At 43.8% G+C, this 21,379-nt stretch overlaps 1 protein-coding gene across 2 annotated transcripts in view; it reads right to left on the bottom strand.

The window, feature by feature from the left end:
- SCG5 (secretogranin V) overlaps positions 1-20,497 on the bottom strand; it is a 56,112-nt gene extending 35,615 nt beyond the window's left edge. Inside the window, exons 1-2 of one of the 2 annotated variants that reach the window (XM_054451428.2) lie at positions 20,341-20,497; positions 18,293-18,525 (exon numbers count right to left, since the gene is read on the bottom strand). In XM_054451428.2, coding sequence (XP_054307403.1) covers positions 18,293-18,518 — 226 coding nt within the window. In that variant the 5' untranslated portion in view covers positions 18,519-18,525; positions 20,341-20,497. The remainder of the gene's footprint in view (positions 1-18,292; positions 18,526-20,340) is intronic. The other variant, XM_054451427.2, reaches the window with a different exon arrangement.
- Between the last annotated feature and the right edge of the window lie 882 nt (positions 20,498-21,379).

Here is a 21,379-nt window from a genome sequence, read left to right as displayed (position 1 = left end):
ACAAATATGTTCATTGAAGCTGTGTTTATGATGGGATAAACTGGAAAAATTCTAAATGGCCATTTGCAAAAATGCTTGAGTAAACTGAGGCATAAACATATAATAGGATATAATGCAGCTACTAAAAATAATTACATTGATTTTAATATAGGGAAAGGCTCTTGATATAATATTAAGTATAAAAAGAGATAAAAGATTTACTGTATGATTTTAAAAACTACCTATGCGTGCAAAGAAAACAGACTGGAAGAAAACATAGCCAAATGCTGAAAGTGGGTATCTCCAGGTGGTACGATTATAAACAATCTTTATTTTATTTTCTAAATGATCCACAACAGCTTTTATTATCTTCATCATAAAAAATACTGAAACATAAGTTAGCCATATAGCATCCTTAAAGTTACCCCCAAATTTCCCTCTGAGTGTGTGATGGCAGAAAAAACAAAGCCTCTAGAGCCGTGGGTCTCCACAGGGGGTCTGATTTTGACCCTCAGAGGACATTTGACAATGTCTGGAGATGTTTTCTTTCTTTCTTCTCTTTTTTTTTTTTTTTTTTTTGGAGACAGAGTTTCGCTCATTGCCCAGGCTGGAATGCAGTGGTGCAATCTCGGCTCACCGCAACCTCTGCCTCCCGGGTTCAAGTGATTCTCCTGCCTCAGCCTCCCTAGTAGCTGGGATTACAGGCATGCACCACCACAACTGGCTTATTTTGTATTTTTAGTAGAGACAGGGTTTCTCCCTGTTGGTCAGGCTGGTCTCTGAACTCCCGACCTCAGGTGATCCGCCCGCCTCGGCCTCCCAAAGTGCTGGGATTACAAGCATGAGCCACCGCACTTGGCCTGGCGACATTTTCTGTTGTCAGAAATGGGGGAAATGCCACTGGCATCTACTGGGTAGAGGCCAGGGATGCAGCCTCCACCACAGAGAATTATCTGACCCACATGTAAATGGTGCCGAGGGTGTAAACCCTGCTCTGACTTGAATCCAGGATCTGTGCCCCTTCTGTTCCATCTTGGCATGTTGCTCACCTGCTCTAAACCTCAACTTTCCTTTGTAAAATAGAATCATCTGCATATGATTTCGGAGGACAAGATACAATATATAAAGTGTTTGGCACATAGTAGATACAAAATAAATATTTGCTTCCTTCTCCTCCAACACTATTACTCAATTTTGTATTTCCTTTTGCTAGTTATAGCAAACTTTTGCAGTTATAGAAAGAATATATTCTACCCTTTAAATTATATCTCAATTATCCATTCCAAATATAATTGTGGAGTCAGTCAGGTAAGCTTTGCTGTGCTCTTCCCAGATTCTAGAGCTTTAATATCAGATTGATACCATGAAAAAATTAAATTACTGGCTGTACAATATTGATTACCAAAAACTCATGAAGGCAAATGTCTTAAGTACTAGGGGTAATCAAGGTGAAAAGCTGATCTTTTGGGGTCTGCCCTGCAGTCAGAAGGGCTGAATCTGGAGAGCACCTGAGAGGGGTGCAGGGCTCCAAAGGACAGGAGCAGGGGTATCATGCGTGCATCTCTCATTACTCACCAAAGCTACATGTGAATGACCTAGGCTCATGTAGTCATCTGGGTTAGTTGGATCCTTTTCCTCGGCTGAATGAGCTCTATTAATAGATCTAAGGTAGGCTCATTCTTACTGCTTCTCCATCAGAATAGTGCTGGATACCTGATACCTTTGGGTAGACTGGAGAGAGGCTGATGGTCATTCACACAGTCTCCTTGATGTCCAAAACGAATGAGGGAGGTGATCTGACCTGCCTGGGAGCATGGACACATTGAGGCAGTGTCAGAAGATGGCCTGGGTGGGTAGGCAGGCTGCAGGAGGAAGCTCTGTAGGTACTGATAACTCTCTCGTCAGAGTCACGGATCTGGCAAGCTGAGAGTAAGCTGACCACTCCCTGCCTGCAGGTACATCTTGCCTGTCCACAGCCCAGACCCCTAGGCACCAAAACTCTGACTGTAAAAAAAGCCAGAGGTCCTTACCAGGCTCCAGTGCGCTGTATACAGACCTAGTTAAATGATAGACGACTGCCAAAAATTGTATTCACTGACCACACAGGGAACAAAATAATCCTTCCAATATTAGTATTATGTACCATTTACCGTCAGAATAACTGCTCTTTCCTCTCCTTCCTTTGCAAACATTTTCAGACCACAGCACCTGCGTTGTTGCCATGTTTTTGCACACTTCAGTGACCAAGGGCTATTCAGAGTCTGGACAAACTCAGCAAATAGTTCCTCCCATCATCTGCTGAGGATTTTTTTTTTTTTTTTAAAGGAAAGCAAGCAAGATACAGAGAAGGGACCCGCTGGCTCAATTCAGGAGCCAGGCGTCTTAGGTAGTTCGCAGCAAAGGGATTCTTCCCAGCAGGCCCATCCATTCCTGCTGCTCCAGAGGAAGACGTTAGTCACTCACATCTTGTCCAAACTGTGCAGGGCTTGTTGACACAGGCCTGCTGAGCTGCTGTACCAGAAAGATGGCATCAGGAAGTTCCCCTGGGCTTCTGCAGGGCAGACTAGCCTCCTGGCCTGGCTGTTTCCTCAGCCATAATCTCTGTCTCATGCAAAGAAAAACTTGAACAGGCCACTGGGGGAACTGACCAGTAGTGCTAGGAGCCTGCCACAGATCCCTTCTGGCAAGGCCTATTGCTATGGTCATTTTAGGCCCTGGATAAGTATCACTCTGTCTTGGTCAGACCAAAAGCCAGCAGGAAACTTTTCCTCCTGCCACTCACTGCACTGCCACCCACTGGGCACCTGGGATCATCTAACTTGCCATGAGAGGTCCGTGTCTGACACTCTTGGAGCTTATAATCAAATATGTCCAAGTGAACAATCACCTGGAAAAGATGGAGCTCCCAGAGGAAAGATCCATTTCACAGATGATCCGGTACATGCTGTGCAGTGCGAGTACAGGAGGCACATTTCTCCTATTATCTCTCTGACAGTTTTTTTGTTTTTTTTTGTTTGTTTGTTTGTTTTTTTGAGACAGAGTCTCGCTCTGTCGCCCAGGCTGGAGTGCAGTGGCACCATCTCAGCTCACTGCAAGCTCCGCCTCCCGGGTTCTCGCCATTCTCCTGCCTCAGCCTCCCAAGTAGCTGGGACTACAGGTGCTCGCCACCACGCCCAGCTAATTTTTTGAATTTTTAGTAGAGATGGGGTTTCACCGTGTTAGCCAGGATGGTCTCAATCTCCTGACCTCGTGATCCACCCACCTCGGCCTCCCAAAGTGCTGGGATTACGGGCATGAGCCACCACTCCCGGCCCTCTCTGACAGTTGTTAAGTGCTGAGTGACTGAAGAAATACCTACCTTCATCTCCAGAGATCCCAGTGGTGTTGGTGCCATCTGTGCATGTATTTGACCAATACAAAGGGAAATATCCAACCCACTGTCCCATCCAATGCCACTGCTACTATCCCTGCCGCCATCAAGGGTATCGCTAGATTTGGGGCAGCCTATTTATCTGCAAGGACAGAGAAGTGTTACAGAACATTCTGTGGGCAAGGTGCAGAAGGGAGGCTGGAGCTTCCCAGGTGAGCTTAGGGCCCTGAGTAATATAGACCTTGTGCCACTGTGCCCAGATGCTCTTTAAGCAGAAAAACTTGGCGACAGCCTTAAATGCATCCAGCCTTCCCTGCCACCCTCCCTTCCCCATAACCACCCTCCACTCAACACACACTGGTTAAAAAGTATGTTTCTTTTCACTTCTTACTGCCTGAAGCTGAATCTTTATCATCTACATCCTACCCCTCCTCAAGGAAGTCTAGCTCAAGTTTGATCTGTGATGTCTTCTCTGGGGGCCAATGCCTTATCCCCCTCCTGAACTCCAGTAGTGACTGCCTGATCCACATACAGGGTTCTCAGCTTCTATCTAGTAGGTTGCAGCTGTGCATTTTAAGTTTGATGTCCCTTTCACCCACTTAGACTTCAAATTCCTTAAACAAGGGCTGTGAGTCATGATAAGAGATGATGGACAGGCCCAGCTACTCTTCTTTGCCATTCCCTGGATATCAGTTTGTATCACATCCTTTTAGCCAGCCCACCTCACTGGGGTGAGGCACTGCATGAAAACACTTCGTTACTCCTAATCTTTGTTGTGTTTGGTTATTCTTACACCTCTGGATGCCTCTAGACTCAAGTACCAATGGAACATGCTGTAAGGGAGTGGGAAGTAACGGGAAAAGCAGTCTAATTCTGTTCCATCCCTGATTTTCTGTAAACACGCTCAATTCCTCTGGTCAGAGTTTAACCTTCACTGGAAAGGTTAAAAGAAGATAGTGCCTGATGGAGATCCTATATAAATAAGTTAGATGCATGTTTACGGGTTTTGAAACATATCAGGGCCACAGTTCCTGGCATGTAGTAGGCACTCAGTAATTACTCATTGAGTAAATAAAAGTAGAAATGTATTAGATAATATTTTGATAGGCTATTTGGTTCAAGGAAGCGTACCGATCACGGGCTGCCAGAGACGCCCACAAGAGGACAGTGTGTTCTCAAACCACGGAGAGCAAGCTTTCCAATTCTGCACACCTTTCTTCCACTGACATCTGTTATATCCACATGGACAGGTTTCACTTTTGGTTTGGCAGCTGAATCATAGTCTCCTGCACTTTAAACCTGCTTCTATAACCTATTTCATGGCAGAATACAACATCCGTAAAGTCACAAGGGCAAGAATGGAACAGAGCAAATTTCAGTATGAAAAAGTTGCTATTTATGAGTTTTTAGAAAGCATCCATCCTCATTAGAGTCACATGTTTCTCACGCCTAAGGTCAACACCAATACAGAGCAGAGCACTTAAGGCCAGGTGGGAAACTGATTCTGGCAAAGTTTAACATGCAACTACTGGAGGCAGTTTTCTGAGGCCACGTGAAGGACACAGGGAACCTAAGATTGAAAGATATGACTATCTTCCAATCCCAAAGCCACTTACACCTGGAAATATATATATAGGAGGATGAAAGAATTAAGGACCACGAGAATGATGCTTTGCACCTGTGTACCATTTTATGCTTTCCAAAATACATTTATATATATTATTTAATTTGACTGCCCTATCAACCCTGTGAGATGGACTGGACAGTTTATCTCCATTTTTAGATTGGGAAGCTAAACTTTGCGGAACTGAAAGGACTTGTTCAGTGCCACGCAGCTGGTCTGAGCTAGGACTAGAACCCCTGGGCATCCTGCCTCAGTGCTCTTCCTGCTATGCTGTACAAACCCAGTCCGCCCAGCCTCCATCGCTAGTGCCCCTTCCTCTACTAACATCACACAGCACACCATGGTCAAAAGTGCATGCTCAGTTATATTTGCAGTGCGAAATTGTGGTCTGCTAAACCCTTCCAGCCGCCTTCAATAGTTCTCTTTACGAACTGTGGTGCCCAAGATATTTGCACCAATTGGTTCCAAGAGGGCAGTTTGTCAGAACATTTGCTTCCAGAAGCGGCACGTCTCTGAAACACCATCCACCCAAATCCACATGTGGTTTGCCACAACTCCCAGCACATTATAGTTTCTCAGCGAAATATCACAGGATTGTACTAGTCTACCAGGATAGAAGACAGCTGGATGGGGAGACGCATTTAAACCTAACACAGCTGTCCTGCCAACAGGACATTTAATTCATAAAGCTTAAGCGGTGTGATTGTGGGCACAGTTAAACATTTTTAAACTTTTTAAAGCCTGTATCAAATGAGACAGAATATAGAAAAGTATTTCCGCAAACCATAAAATATATAAAATTTAGTTACCACAATTCCACTTCCTACATGTGCCTGATTCACTTTGTCAATTACCTGTGGGAAGTTGTTGATTGTGGCTTCCCTGGTGACTCAGCACGCTTCCTGTTGCCTCCCCCTTTTTCCAGATGACATGAAACAAGGTCCCAGCTTGAACACTCTGAGTTTTGAACAGATATGTCTGGGAGGACATCTGCCAGAAGCCTATTTGCATGAGGAACTTAGAAACCTCCAGGAGAAAGCTCAGACTGAAGGAAAGAGGAGTCTGGCTTGCCAACCGCAAGGCGCCAGGCAATAAATAATGCCTTAGTGGTCAATGGAAAGGTTGGGATTTTTTAGAACCTATGGTTCCCAGTGCTTAGCTTTGTCTCCATGTCCAACGCCCCCATGTGAATCCTACAGAAAGTTGTGGGGCAGAGGGGCAAAAAAAATAAAGCTATGTTTCCCTAAAAACTCTTCAGTATTTAGGGATGTCAAGGCACACTGTCTTGGTCCATTCAGGCTGCTGTAAAAAAATACTTTAGACCAAGTGATTTGCAAACGGTTGAAATTTATTGCTAACAGTTGTGGGGGCTGGGAAGTCCAAGATCAAAGTGCCTGCAGATTCTGTGTCTGGTGAGGGCCTGTTCCTCACAGTGGCTCCTTCTCACTGTGTTCTCCCATGGTGGAAAGGGCAAATGAGCTCCCTCTGGCCTCTTTCATAAGGGCATGGATCCCATTTGTAAGGGTGAAGTGCTCATTGCCTAATCACCCCCAAAGACCCTATCTTTTAATACTATTGCAGTGGGGATTAGGCATCAACATATGAATCTGGGGGAGACACAAACATTCAGACCATAGCATACACTGAGGGGATTTCCCATTGCCCTCCCAAGTCAGCACCCACTACAACAGAACACCCTGAGGCTGCATAGCTTGGGGGCACCCACCAGCTGTAATGGGAGACAATCATAGCTGAAGGGCCTGGTGGTGCCGAACTTAAGGGGACAAGGGGAGGAAAAGGGGAAAATGGGTGACTGTCCCATGGAAGTGGACCAGTTCACTATGCTCAGGATCATATACGATGTATGCTCTATGATCTCCAGAAATATATATATATATATATATATTTTTTTTTTGAGACACAGTCTCACTCTGTCACCCAGGCTGGAGTACAGTGGCGTAATCTCAGCTCACTGCAAGCTCCGCCTCCTGGGTTCACGCCATTCTCCTGCCTCAGCCTCCTGAGTAGCTGGGACCACAGGTGCCTGCCACCACGCCCGGCTAATTTTTTGTATTTTTAGTAGAGACAGGGTTTCACCATGTTAGCCAGGATGGTCTCGATCTCCTGACCTTGTGATCCGCCCGCCTCGGCCTCCCAAAGTGCTGGGATTACAGGCATGAGCCACCATGCCCGGCGATCTCCAGAAATATTTAGAGCACTTTCCAGGAAATTGCAGTCCTAAGTGACCAAGTGTGAGAAAAGCCGGTGACTTTTAGGGTATTACCGTCAAAATGCTCCAGATATATTTACATGTTGTGAAGGCTGGATAATCTTGACTGGAATAACATGAGTCCCACTTGCTGGTGTCTCAGAAGTCAATGGCTGTTTCAAGGGAGCAAATATGGCAAGGTTGTTTCAACAAATATTTAGTGGGTGTTATTTGCCTGGCCTTGTCTAGGCAGTACAGACACAAAAAGCGAGGCAGATATTGTGTGTGCATTTGCTAATCTCATAGTCTAGCGAGGAGGGCAAGCCATTCCTCATCATGTCAATTCACAATGCCAATTCACAATGAGGCTAAAGAAGCAAATACAAAGAAGTATCAACAATGAGCCCAGGAGTGAGGATCATCCTTAAGGATAAACCTTGTGGTCAAGGTTTAACCCTTTCTGCATCTGCACAGTACCTATAATCAACTAGATCAACTAGCCAAAGAAGCAGTGTGATGTGCTGGACAGACAGAAGAGGAAAACACCAGGGTCCAGCTCAGGTTCCGATCCCACAAATACTAGCTGGGCTATGGATGGAATGTTTGTGTTCCCCTTAAAATTTACATGTTGAAGCCTAATCCCCAATGTGATGGTAATAAAAGAGGCCCCAGAGAGCTCTCTCATCTCTTCTGCCATGTGAACACAGTAAAAGACAGCCACCTATGAATCAGGAAGCAGTCTCTCCCCAGGCACGGAATCTGCCAGCACCTTGGTTTTGACTTCCCAGCCTCCAGAACTGTGAAATAAATCTTTGTTATTTAAGCCACCTAGTCTGTGGAATTTTTGTTATAGCAGCCTGAAAAGACACCAGAAGACAAGCTGTATCCCTAGATAAGTCTCATCTCTGAGTTTCTTTTTCTACATTTGTAAAAGGTGGCAAGGAATACTCACCCTCCTTGCCTGCCTGCAGTAAGTGATTGTGAGGGTAAGCATGACACTGTGCATGAAGACAATTTGAGACCCAGACTCTATTAGAGAGATTCAAAAGCAAAATACCATATTTATGTGGATTATAATAATTTTCCTTAGAAAATGGGGGCTTGATGACAACTGTGTTAATTTTATTCCCCAACACCCTATTAATTTCATGTGTCAGACTGCCTAAGTTATAGTACCCAGTTGTGTGATCATAAGCCAACACTAGATTTTTCTGTGAAGGTATTAAAGTGAGCAATATTTAAATCAGTGGACTTTAAGAAGAGCAGATTACTCTCTATAATGTGGGTGGACTTCATCCAATCAGTTGAAGACCTTAAGAGAAAAGACCGAGGTCCTCTGAAAGGAAAGAATTCGGCCCCTGGACTGTCTTCAGACTCAAAATTATCAACTCTTGCCCAAGTCTCCAGTCTGTCTTACAAATTTTCAACTTGCCAGCCCCCATGTTTATATGAGCCAACTCTTTAAAATAACTGTCTCTCTGTCTCTGTATACATTCTATTGGTTCTGTTTGTCTGTTTCTCTAGAGAACCCAGGATTTACATCTGGTTCTAGTGACTTCCATGAAAATACACTGGGGCTCAGACTTGCCCAGGCTCTCAAAGAGGGACAACTTAATTTCAGGAGTTGTTATCTGGTTTTCTGTGTCTGTCTTTGACATTCTAAGATAGTCACATTTTATTTAAGGAATGGACTAAAGATCTCACTCGTGATTGAAAATTCACAAAATTCAAGAACAATCCTAATTGAGGATGATGACAAATTCTACTGATCATTGTTTAGAATTACTAAGCCTACTACTTGTGATTCTTGACAAACTGTTATTTGGGGAAGATTCACATTATTTCACATTTTGTGCACGCAATAAGACTGTGCTAATTTTTTACATTGTACTGTTTCAAAGACACATGAAGTGTTCACATAAAATTCCCCAACACCCTATTAAGATTATTTTCTATTTTTGTTCTAGGTTTATGCTTCACTAAAACATTTATTACTATTAAACAAGATATAAAATAGACAAAGATGACACTTTAGATCTTTTGATCTACAAGACATCTAGGAGTTATAAAAAGTAAATATTAAAAGTTTATACTATAACCAGTAAATAACTAATAGTTATAGTTGTAAAAGTTAAAAATAGTGCTGTCCAAAATTTTAAAACATCAAAAGACATATCAGTGAGGTGTATAAATGTATAAGCTGGCAAAGAAAAGAGATTTGGGAGATTGCATTTCATTCTTGTATTCTTATTTTAATTGAGAAGGTGGCTAGAATTGGTACAGTGCTTGCAAACACCTGAGGCCAAAACCGCCAAAGCTCTGTATCCCAGCACACCTTTGCCACTTTCCTTTTTCCCCAATGGAGGAAGGAAAGACCTAAAACACAGGCCAACACCTGTGCTCCAGTCCTCATCTTCTCCCACCTCCTCAGTTGCTGCTCCCCATTCCACATCTTCAACTCTGCCTCTCTGCTGGTTCTTAGCAATGAGCACTTCAGCAAGTTCAGTTCCTCACATCCGAAAACAACCTTAACAGAAACCGTCCTCAGCTCTAAATCATTCACCCTTCCCCCAATCCTTCCACAGCTATTACTCATCTCCCCTTTACCTGACATTCTGGGAACACATTTATACATTGCATCTTCTTCCTTGTTTATCCCCTCAACGCCCTGCAGGTATGGTGGGCCCCCACTACTTCCCAGAGCCGGCTCTGCCCAAAGCCCCCACAAAGTAGTAACTTCTGTGTTGCTACCCCCAGTGAACACTTGACACCCAATGGTTTTTACTGTTTCATGTGACCTCTCTGCTGATCCTGACAGTGGAAACCACTGCCCCTTCTCAGAACACTATTTCCTTGTTTTCATTACACTCTATCTTTCTGGTTCTTCTCCTTTCTGGCCGATTTATCCCAGTTTCCTTTGTGGATTCTTCTTCATCTACCTGGCCTTTGTCTTAGGTGCCCTGTTGTTCTCAATACCTACGCAGGGTGACCCCATCCACTCCTACAGTATCAGCCACCACTAACACGGGGATGACTCTGAAACCCTTCCTTTTCCCAGACATCTCTCCTGTGCCATATACATCTAAGTGCCTTCTGGATACCCAGGACACCGTAAACACACACAAACATGTCATCATGTTCATCTTTCCTATCCTTTTCCCCTCCCAAAAAGAACCTCCCCGTTTCTTTTGAATTTCTCATTACTATCCATGTAATTGCTCAACAGAGAAAAACTGAAAATCATCCACAGACTTTAAGAATTGAAGTTCAAGGTGGACAAAATGCAACCCCAAAGGCATGGGCCCACTGGGGGGTCCCAGTCCACTCATAGATGGCCTACAAACCCAATGCTCTCATTGGTTCCTCCAGGGTGAGGATAACCTAGAAACAGATTTTAGTCAAGATAATAAGAGTCAGCTGCACTGCTTTCTCCAGCTGCAGAGAGAGACTAGCCAGAAACCGAGGGTCCCCTACTGTTCAAGGTTTGCTTCACCCCGCCATCCTCAAATGGGAAGCAACTGTTGCCACCCTGTGGCAAAGCGGAGGCACTGCAGCTCCTTTACCAAGGCCAAAGCTTGGCAGAGTAGAGGCTCTTAGGATCTGCCTCTTCAAGTAGCCTATCATCCACAGGACTCTTTCTCCACTTGATATTTATTAAGAAAATAACCTTGGGTCTCTATTTCTAAGTGAAAAATTTGAAGTCCAACAGTCAGTGTTATAAAAAAGAACGTATTTTATTTTATTTTTTTTCTGAGACGGAGTTTCGCTCTTGTTGCCCACGCTGGAGTGCAACGGGCGATCTTGGCTCACTGCAATCTCTGCCTTTAGGGTTCAAGCAATTCTCCTGCCTCAGCCTCCCAAGTAGCTGGGATTACAGGCGCGTGCCATCACGCCCAGCTAATTTTTTGTATATTTAGTAGAAACGGGGTTTCACCATATTAGCCAGGCTGGTCTCGAACTTCTGACCTCAGGTGATCTGCCTGCCTGGGCCTCCCAAAGTGCTGGGATTACAGGCGTGAGCCATCGCGCCCGGCAGAACGTGGGTATTTTAATGTTTGGCAATATGGATTTAAAATGTACTCAGAGCCATCAAATGCTAATGTTTATACATTTCTATCTTAATGGCTAGATACCTGGTGTTATCACAGTGCTAGATAGCTGGTGGCCTAGAACTGTGGGGAAAATGAATAGCTGACACTGAGTAGCCCATCTTTTACCTGAGGCTGTTAATGTTTTGAAAACGAAAGCACATTTTCTGGTTGGATTCATCCAAGGCCATCTAAGGCCATCATCAGTGTCAGCTGGCACAACCAGTTCTGACTCCCAAGGGCTCCCATCTCACAGCACATTGTTCTCCGAATCAGTCCCCTGGACAGTTGGTGGCTTTATTTGTTTCTGGGGATAATACAACAACAGTAGCCATTTAGCTACGTCTTGGAGACCAGTGAGCAACCGTGGGCTTGGGAGAAGATGGTTACTGCTGAAATACATGGCGCACTGAAGCATTTCTGAACTGTGTTGCTAACTGATGAGTAATCAAAAATAAGACTGGGGCGCCGGGTGTGGTGGCTCACGCCTGTAATCCCAACACTTTGGGAGGCCAAGATGGGCGGATCACAAGGTCAGGAGATTGAGACCATCCTGGCTAACACGGTGAAACCCCGTCTCTACTAAAAATACGAAAAAAAAATTAGCCGGGTGTGGTGGCGGGCACCTGTAGTCCCAGCTACTCGGGAGGCTGAGGCAGGAGAATGGCATGAACCTGGGAGGCGGAGCTTGCAGTGAGCTGAGATCCCGCCACTGCACTCCAGCCTGGGCGAAAGAGTGAGACTCCGTCTCAAAAAATAAATAAATAAATAAGATCGGGGTAAGCCATTAAAGATTGAAAACATGTTGTTGATAATCCACAAAGTGAGAGGAGGAAGGCCTGCAATTCAGTTACTAACGGCACCCACTGATTGCATGTAAGAGTGGGCTGGAAACCCCATTTTATTTTATTTTTATTTTTCAAACACCAACTCGAACCAGACAAGCCCATTTTATTAGGGCCCATTTTATTTGAGAGAACTAGGCTCGGAAAGTTGCCAAGATTACACATAGCTAGAAAATGGTACGGCTACGGCTCAACCCGAGTTCTCTGCCATAAACATACACACTCTTTTCTTCATGTAACGCCAAGTAGGTCCCTGTTTGTCTTTGTGTTTTTATTTGCTTTGGACTAAGAATTTACACATTTGAAAGATGCTCCTTACCAAGCTGTTTTTAAGGCACCCATGGAGAAGTTAAACATAACCCCCAATCCTCTCTGGATGTTCTGGCAAATGCTTCTATCCCAGCAACCACTTAAAGCTATTAACAACCAGGAGGCTGGCTACCAGGGTTCAGGAATCTTCCAGAATAAACTTCTAGTCTAGTTGGCCCTCTGCTGGTTTAGTCCCAGGACTACAAAAAGTCCTTCTGCCTCCTTGGTAGGCACTGTACAAAGGGCACAAACCTTGCACCATGGTGATCACAGTCATAGTCAATTCTAGATAACAGACATTTTTGCTCAGCACATTACCACTAAGCTCCATGGCAAGAACTTCTAGGCAGAGATTTTTAAAAACACAGAATAGAAATGGAATATTTTCCTTGAACTAAAAGGCAGAAAGTCTTGGCAGATCCAGATGTAAAACAGTATTTACATACGTATTGCCATTAGGTATATTTATTTCCCCCTGATATTATATATTAATTCCTCAAATATTTACCGAATGCTTACTATGTACCTGGAATATAATGCAGTTAATAAACAGATATAGCCTCATGGAGCTTACATTCCGCTGGAGAGATAAACAATAAGCAAGAAAACAATGATTATAAATGACAAAAAATGCTATGGAGCTTAAAAAAAAAAAGGCTGGACACGGCGGCTCACGCCTGTAATCCCAGCACTTTGGAAGGCCGAGGTGGGCGGATCACGAGGTCAGGAGATAGAGACCATCCTGGCTAACGCAGTGAAACCCCGTCTCTACTAAAAATGCAAAAAATTAGCCGGGCGTGGTGGCGGGAGCCTGTAGTCCCAGCTACGTGGGAGGCTGAGGCAGGAGAATGGCGTGAACCTGGAAGGCGGCGCTTGCAGTGAGCCGAGATCGCGCCACTGCACTCCAGCCTGGGGGACAGAGGGAAACTCCGTCTCAAAAAAAAAAAAAAAAAAAAGTACACTGCAACAGGGAATGGAGGGGGTGCTGCTCAGACAGGGCAGTCAGGCAGCCCTCTCTGAGTGGGTGACTTTGAAACTCACTACACAAGGAGTGGGAGGAACAGCCTGTGTTGATAGCCTTGAGGTGGGAAGAGGCCGGTGTGACTCAGGGCCAGAATGCGTGGAACAAAGTAGGGGGTACGATTGACCGGAGCTGTGGATCCTCGTAGGTCATGGCAAGAAGGGTTATTTTTATTTAGGGTACGATGGGAAGCCACCAGTGGAATTGTAGCTATGGAGATGACACTAATATGGTTTAAACTTTTCAAGTTTAACTCTGCCCTTCCTGTGAAGAACAATCGAAAAGGGATCAAGAATAGAAGCAGGAAGATGAGTTAGGAGGCGATTTCAAAACTCCATGCCAGACATGATGGTATCTTGGACCAGGGTGTTTGGAGTAGAGGTAGAGAGAAGCAGACAGGCATATTGCACGTGGATTTTAGAGATAAAAATGAAATAAATTACTTAAAATTGAGGCATGAAGTGTGATGGAGAAAATCAAGGATTACTGTAGGTATTTACTTTGCATATATGGCTAAGTAGGGGCACTACTCATTTAGACAGAAAAGACTTATATAAACAGGTTGGGGAAGGTAGTGGTTTGAGAAATCAGGATTGAAACCTGGCAATTTAGCAATTAGTGTAAGCCCATGGATATGCAAGAAAGAAATGTGGGCTGAAATGCAAACACCAGAGTCACCAGCCAAGAAATGGATTGAGAGTCAAGAGAATGAATGAGATCAAGTAGATAGAGAATTGAGGGAAATAAGAGAAGTGGACCCAGCACTGAGCCCTGGAGAACTTAACATTTAAAGGCCGCCAGAGAAACCTGTAAACGAAACTAACAAATGGGTAAAGAAAAAAGGAAAAAAGGAAAGCCCAATACTTACTTGTTTATTTAAGGACTGCATTTCCTCGCCCTGTTACTTTGCTGTTCACGTTTATTTCCTCAGTACCTAAAACAGTGCCTGGCACTCAATAAATACTAGTTGGTTTGATGAATGAGTGGTGAGAACAGTGGGCTACAATGGACCAGGAGAGAATGAGAGGTGAAGAAGTACAATTGGCATGTGAGGAAAGGCTGCTGTGAAAGGCAGCAGAAAATTGGAACAGTAACTAGAAGGGATATGGAATCAAAGAAGAAATGTTTTTTTAATGGGATATATGATACCTCACTGACCTAACATTAATTTATACTGATACTATATTCCTATACTAAAAGGCCAGTTTATAATTCTATATTTGAGAGCAAATATACACATTTGTTAAGATCCATTGATCATACAATTAATTTATTTAAGTAGACAAGATAGATATTTGTCTTCTATGTACCATGTGTTGGGCAGTGAACAACTCTGCCTGCAAGGAACTTAACTTCTAGTAATTATCTAAGGTGATGATGATGATGATTCGTTTAGAAATTATTTCATGGTAGTGCAGTTATCCCTGCTAAAACTTTATTTTTGCTTCTCTGGACTGGAACATTACCTGCTTACAAGTAAGTGAATTTAAATCCTACCCCGAAGCTAAACAGAAGGTTATAGGAGTTAAGTAACTTGCCCAAGGTCACATTAGCAATAAATGATGAAGCTGGCATTCAAATTCGGGTGTCTCTGACAATGGTTTGTGCTCATAAGCACCATGTTAAATGTATTTGAAATTCACACCAGAATACAGTATTACTATAAAATATGATAATATATTATGTATATTCTTTCTGTAACAATTAAAAATGAACTTTCCCAACTTGGTTCTTCATAATAAAAACCTAAAATCAATGTTGGAAGGGTATGGAAGATACTCCATGTGTCTGTCAGAGGGAATTAGCATCAGGGAGTGTGAGCAAAGATAATGCAAATAAATGGATCAGGTGAAACAATAACTAACTCACATGAATAAATGATCAGACCACCCAACAAATTCAATGCCAAGGTCCCAGACTGGGAAAAACCCAGGCTTTTTATTTGTTGTTTTTGCCCCAAGTATCTTTGGACTATTCTCTTTGTTAGTTTTCATCCTAGCTATAGTAGACAATTCTAGGATGACTCCCAAGATTCCCACCTGCTGGGAATTTAATGAGATATCAGTCCCTTGTTATACGAAAAAGGTCATGGGATAGTCACTCCCAGGATCATATTACACTATAATCAGAAGACTAAAGAGATATTCTCCTTCCTGCTATGAGAAGGCATGTGGCTTACAACCTGAGGCGGCCTCTAAGAGCTGAGAGGGGCTTTGGTTGGCTGACAGCCAGCGAGAGAAAGGGAACTCAGTCCTACAATATAATTCAAATGGAATTCTGCCAACAGCCTTAATGAGCTTGGAAGAGGACGAAAGCTGCAGCCAAGACGACACCTCTGGTCAGCACCTGAACACTAATCTGCACCAAAGTCCTGAGCAGTGGAAAACTCAAATAAATGAATGCTGTGTGAAACTGCTAAATTTGTGGTAATTTGTTATACAGTAATAGAAAACTAAAATTCAAGTCGGTATTCATCCCTTCCACAGACACTGATAGGGGAGACTTAAGATTGATTGCTATGTTAGGCCGGGCATGGTGGCTTACTCCTGTAATCCCAGCATTTTGGGAGGCCGAGGCGGGCGGATCACGAGGTCAGGAGATTGAGAGCATCCTGGCTAACACGGTGAAATCCTGTCTCTACCAAAAATACAAAAAATTAGCCGGGCGTGGTGGTGGGCGCCTGTAGTCCCAGCTACTCGGGAGGCTGAGGCAGGAGAATGGCGTGAACCCGGGTGGCAGAGCTTGCAGCGAGCCAAGATTGCACCACTGCACTCCAGCCTGGGTGACAGAGTGCACTCCAGCCTGGCTGACAGAGTGAGACTCTGTCTCAAAAAAAAAAAAAAAAAATTGCTATGTTAGCACATTATTCCAAGGGTAATAAGGGAAGCAGAGTTTTTAATTCTGAATTGTCCTAGTCCATGATCTTTCATGTCTCTATGCCTTTTATTTTTTTAGTTTTTGTGGGTACATAATAGTTGTACCTCCATGCCTTTACACTTATGGTTCCCTGATGAACTCTTACTCAAACTTCAAAACCCAGGTCAAATGTTGCCTCTTCAAAGCAGCATTTCCTTATAGCCACCCCATCCACTCCTAAGCAGACTAAATTACTCCTCTTTGCTTCCATGGCAGCAGCTTGTGTGTACATCTATCAAAACACCTGCTGGGATGCACTGTCATAACTTTTGATGTGTATCCCCACTTCCCTCTCCACTCGGACTGTGAATCTTTAGGGCAGAGCTGCACCAGTCACCTGCCTAGTGTCTGGTATATAGTGGGTACTAAATAGTTGGATACTGGAGGGAATGGAGTCTCTGGATAAAGAGGCTTTTGATGCCCCGGGAGTGGCTGTTTCTTTTCCAGCACAGCTGATCAGGCCTCAGGTATTAGTGGAAACTCAGAGAGCTCCATGACAACAGCTTAGGTGAATAACCAAGCACTTCCTGCCTTAAAAAGGTAGATATTTATTGTTTGTCTCAAAAGCGCTGGCCTGAAATATATAGGTGTGCTTGAAGTAATGGTGACAGATGCTGAGAAGGACTGAGATTCTCCCTAAAAGGGATGACAGGAAGCTCTGTCGGATTTGTTCTAATTCAAGCCATGTGCTAAGTTTGCATGCTTGCCGATTCAACGCGTTTGTGTTAATCCACTCCTGAAATCAAATGTCAACCTAAACAGACTACAATCTCACCGAATTAGTTTTACTCAATGGCTTAAAACTATGGGTAACAAAACAGAAATGAGAATCATATATCAACAATATTCACGGCATTCACAGAACCCTGGGGCATACAGCATTTTTAGAAAATCACAGACTCAGGCAAAATAGTTCATAATCAATCTGTAGGGAACAAACAGCATTTGGTTGGTATGCTTTTAGAGGTAATTCTCATTTTCCTTCGGACCCACTCCATGGGCAAATCCTTGAAATATAAGGAAATGCTCCCTTGCATTTAACTGAAATTAACCATGCTGCTTCTTTAGGATTCTGCCTTAGTGGAGAAGGAGATCATTAGAATCAGAGGCTAAAAAGCAAGGCATGGAAATAAGGAATCTGTCTAATGCTGCATCACCATCTCCTAGGAGCTAGATTCTCTTTACAAACAAATCATTAAACAACAAACAAATGAGGTACTGCTTTCTAATACAAGTATTATGATCACATTGCCAGAAACTTGGAAAACTTCAGGGGGGAAATGGTCTTGCCCCCTTAAAACAATTTAATTATTCTTAATTTATTATTTAATAAAATCATTATATTTTTAAATATTTTCAAAAGCTTTCAGCATAAACTCTTAATGTCAGTACCTCTTTCGTCTCCTCTTGGGTATACTGGAGTCATTCCTAGGAATCAAGTCAGATCCTGTAGGTTCTACATTTTGAAGCTCTTTTACAAGTACTGGCTGGCATTGACTCAAAAGGCTACCTGATGACACAATTTCCCTAAGATCAGCAGTGAGGAGAAAACATCAGGTCTGGGTTCTAACCTTTCTTTAGTGATAACACTAGATGCTCCTTCATTCATTCAACAAACATTAATTGAGCACCTATTATGTACCAGACATTGTGCTAGGTGCTAGGGCTACAGCTATGAATTAGATAGGTAAGGTCCCTGCTCTCACAGGACTTATATTCTCATGTGGGTGTGTATATGTAAGTATGTAGACACTGTAGAAGAAGAAAGGGAAAACCATCAGAAAGTAGAGTCTCTTCAAAATTAGCTTCCTCCTCTGAAAAAAATAGGATAATAAAAGCATCTACTTATAAGGTTGTTGTGAGGAGAAGTGTGCAAATATATTATTTAAAATGCTAACGGAAACTTCAAACCATCAGAACACAGTAAATACCTTCAATGCTCTGGGGGCCCACAAGATTCATGGCCTGGTGAGCTGGATATTCCACTCGGGGCCTGGCAATGCCCAGTTGCTCCATAACGCCATGAAGCAGCCTCTGGATATCTGTTTCTGAGACCCGGTCAGGGGTCCGGGGGCTGTAAGCAAATGCTGGAGTCCATCCAGATGCCAGCCAAAACAGTAGGCCAGATAGCATGGTACAGACCATCCTGGAGACCATTGTTAACCTGCAGATAAAAGTCCAAATGTATACTGATAGGCTACAATTGGCAATTGTGATAATACAATTATAATGATGCACCCACTCCAGGTTGTGGTGCGAGGACCACCCAGAAAGGGGTTGTAATAAAAAATCCTTAGGAGGTTGCTTTTGTCTTAAGTTTCCATGCTAGGCAGAGCATCATTGCAGAAAGGTATTAAACAAAACAGTTGCAGGTATCCAATTCCCTCTGTTTGCATTCTTGAGAAAGCTAGGCTGGAATGGTGGTTCTCACTCATAAATTTTTATCCTCCTTGTAGCTCCCTGAAAGTTCTGCATTACTCCTAACTTCACCACTCTCTCCCTCTCTTACTAAAACAAATAAACCAAACTTGCTTAAATTGTGAGAAAGAGACAGTGGCATCTTGGGTTTTCCCAGTCTCAGGGAATAAAAGGCTAACAGGAGGGAGTCAGGAAGATACAAATGGTCAAGAAGCTCAGGAAGGTTGGGAGTGGTGGCAGGAAAACATCTTAATTTAGCAAACATCCAATACGTTTGAGATCCTGAAAGGAAGGAAAATGTTGCTTAGATCCCGCCCTGCAATCTGCTGGGGTAGTCTGAGGTATGTTTGCTCAGCCACATGCTGAGTGATCGTGGGCAAGTCCCTCAGTTTCCTCCTCTGCAAAACGGAGATAATTAAAACATTTACCTTTTAGGGTTATTGTGAGGATGTGTGCGAATACATGTTAAGAGTGTTTAGGACAATGCCAGGCACAGAATGAGCCCCTATATTGGTATTATTATGTTGGTAACATTGCCTTAACAGTTGTGGAGGTTAGAATTTGGGGAGGCAGTGGTGGTGAGAGGGAGTAAACTAGCCTGGGAGTGGGAGGGTCAACCTGTCCTAAATGTTGGTTTCTATGGGTATGTCTGCAAAACAAGCAAACATTATCCTTGCAGCTTACCCCATAGCTGCTTAACCTGTTTGGATGGATGCTTCAGGCAGCGGCCTTGCAAACCCTCTTTTTTTTTTTTTTTTTGAGACGGAGTTTCACTCTTGTTGCCCAGGCTGGAGGGCAGTGGCGCCATCTCGACTCACTGCAACCTCCACCTCCCGGGTTCAAGTGATTCTCCTGCCTCAGCCTCTCGTGTAGCTGGAATTACAGGCGCCCACAACCGAACCCGGCTAATTTTTGTATTTTTAATAGAGGCAGGGTTTCACCATATTGGTCAGGCTGGTCTCGAACTCCTGACCTCAGGTGATCCACCCCCTTCCCTCAGCCTCCCAAAGCGCTAGGATTACAGGCGTGAGCCACCATGACCGGCGCAAACCCTCCTTCTAATCATTCTTCTACTGAGGATGGGGGATGGAGAGGTGGGAGGAGGCAAAATCGTGCATTTCCTTTACTGAAATTAAAATTTTTATGCCCTCCAATTTCTTTTTCTGCAAAGAAAAGGCCTTTTCTAGCCACTAGATATAAAACCTCGCTCTCCAAAGAGCTGAGAGTAGCTGTTTAACAGCAAAATCTGCAATTCTGATGGAAAAGGCTGGAGGCAGACACGAGGCTCTCCATCTCCATCTTTCCCTTGTCCACTCTGAACGCAGGATGTCTGTTTCACTTCCATCCCAGCAAACGCCGCTCCGATTTGATGAGCTACACAATCTCCTCCCTCAGTACTCCCTTCCCCTTACTGATAGCCAAACATTCTAATCCCCTACCCATCCTTTGTCTGACCCCAGCCTCCACCTCAAGGATTTTAGCAGGACGCCCTCCCCCAACTGGCGATACGAAATCTCGGGTTGGCGGCAGGCGGCGGAACCGACATCAAAGCTGTACTCACCGAGGGGCAGCCCGAGGAGCCTACTGCGGTATGGGCCTTGGTGGGGGTCAGGCCAGGAGCGGGCGGACTGGAGAGCTCGTGCGTCACCCTCCTCCGCATCTTAGCTCCGCCCCAGCCCCTCCTCCAGCAGGTGGAGGTTGCCTCGCCAGGACTCCCCAGACTGTATCCCAGATAAGAGTGCCTCTCACCAGGAGCCGCATAGCTCTTCAACCCACACATTCTGCATACAAACCTCTTGACTATGACATTTCCTAGAGACTCTCTTCAGCTCCATCGACCTCTGAAGTCATTCACCTCCTTTCTCAGTCTCAATTACAATGTGCCAGATCACCACTATAGCACACTTTTAATTTTGTCAACTTCTAGAATATGTTTTTTGTTTTTGTGTCTAAAGCCTTTCAGCATCAAGAGGGAAGAGGCAATGAATGGTAGAGGGACAAAAGATGAAGTCCTAAGAACTTTTAATGGTGGCTATGATAAGGTATACCCTGCTCTGAGGGGCCTCTTACTGATCAGGAAAACTATGGGGATATTTAATACAAGAAGCCAGAAGCTTTCATTAAAGTGATAAACTTGAAAATCTGTAGAAATATCAGCTCTGAGTGTTATTTCTAAACTTCCACACAAACCATCAAGTAAAATTCCACTTTGGCCTGAAGAGAAACCATACTCCCAGCATACTGTAGAAGTATGTCCAGGTAGTCCCAGATTCTTAAATAAGGGTTTATGGAGCACCTACTATGTGCAATCTTGAACACTGAAATTTGTTCAAATACTAAAATCAAAATGTAAAGCCACACAAGAAATATGGCACTGCAAATTTCATCAAGATGGAGGATGAGTAAAGAAGCTGGAGGTCTCAAAATGAGTAAACTGATGAGGTTAGAATCCAAATCTATTTATCTTAGCTCTAGACAGCAAATCCATTATCATCTACAGCAATTTTTATGCAATGAATAGAGGCTGGCAAAATTCATTTATGAGACACATGGCCTTTCATTCTGAAGCCAAGCCTCTTTCCCAGTACTTTTTTTTCCAT

Source organism: Pongo pygmaeus, chromosome 16 (genome assembly GCF_028885625.2).
Source record: "Pongo pygmaeus isolate AG05252 chromosome 16, NHGRI_mPonPyg2-v2.0_pri, whole genome shotgun sequence".
In the NCBI taxonomy this organism is placed as follows: Eukaryota; Metazoa; Chordata; class Mammalia; order Primates; family Hominidae; genus Pongo; species Pongo pygmaeus.
The sequence above is the reverse complement of the archived record's forward strand: the minus strand, read 5'-3'. Positions and strand labels throughout refer to the sequence as shown.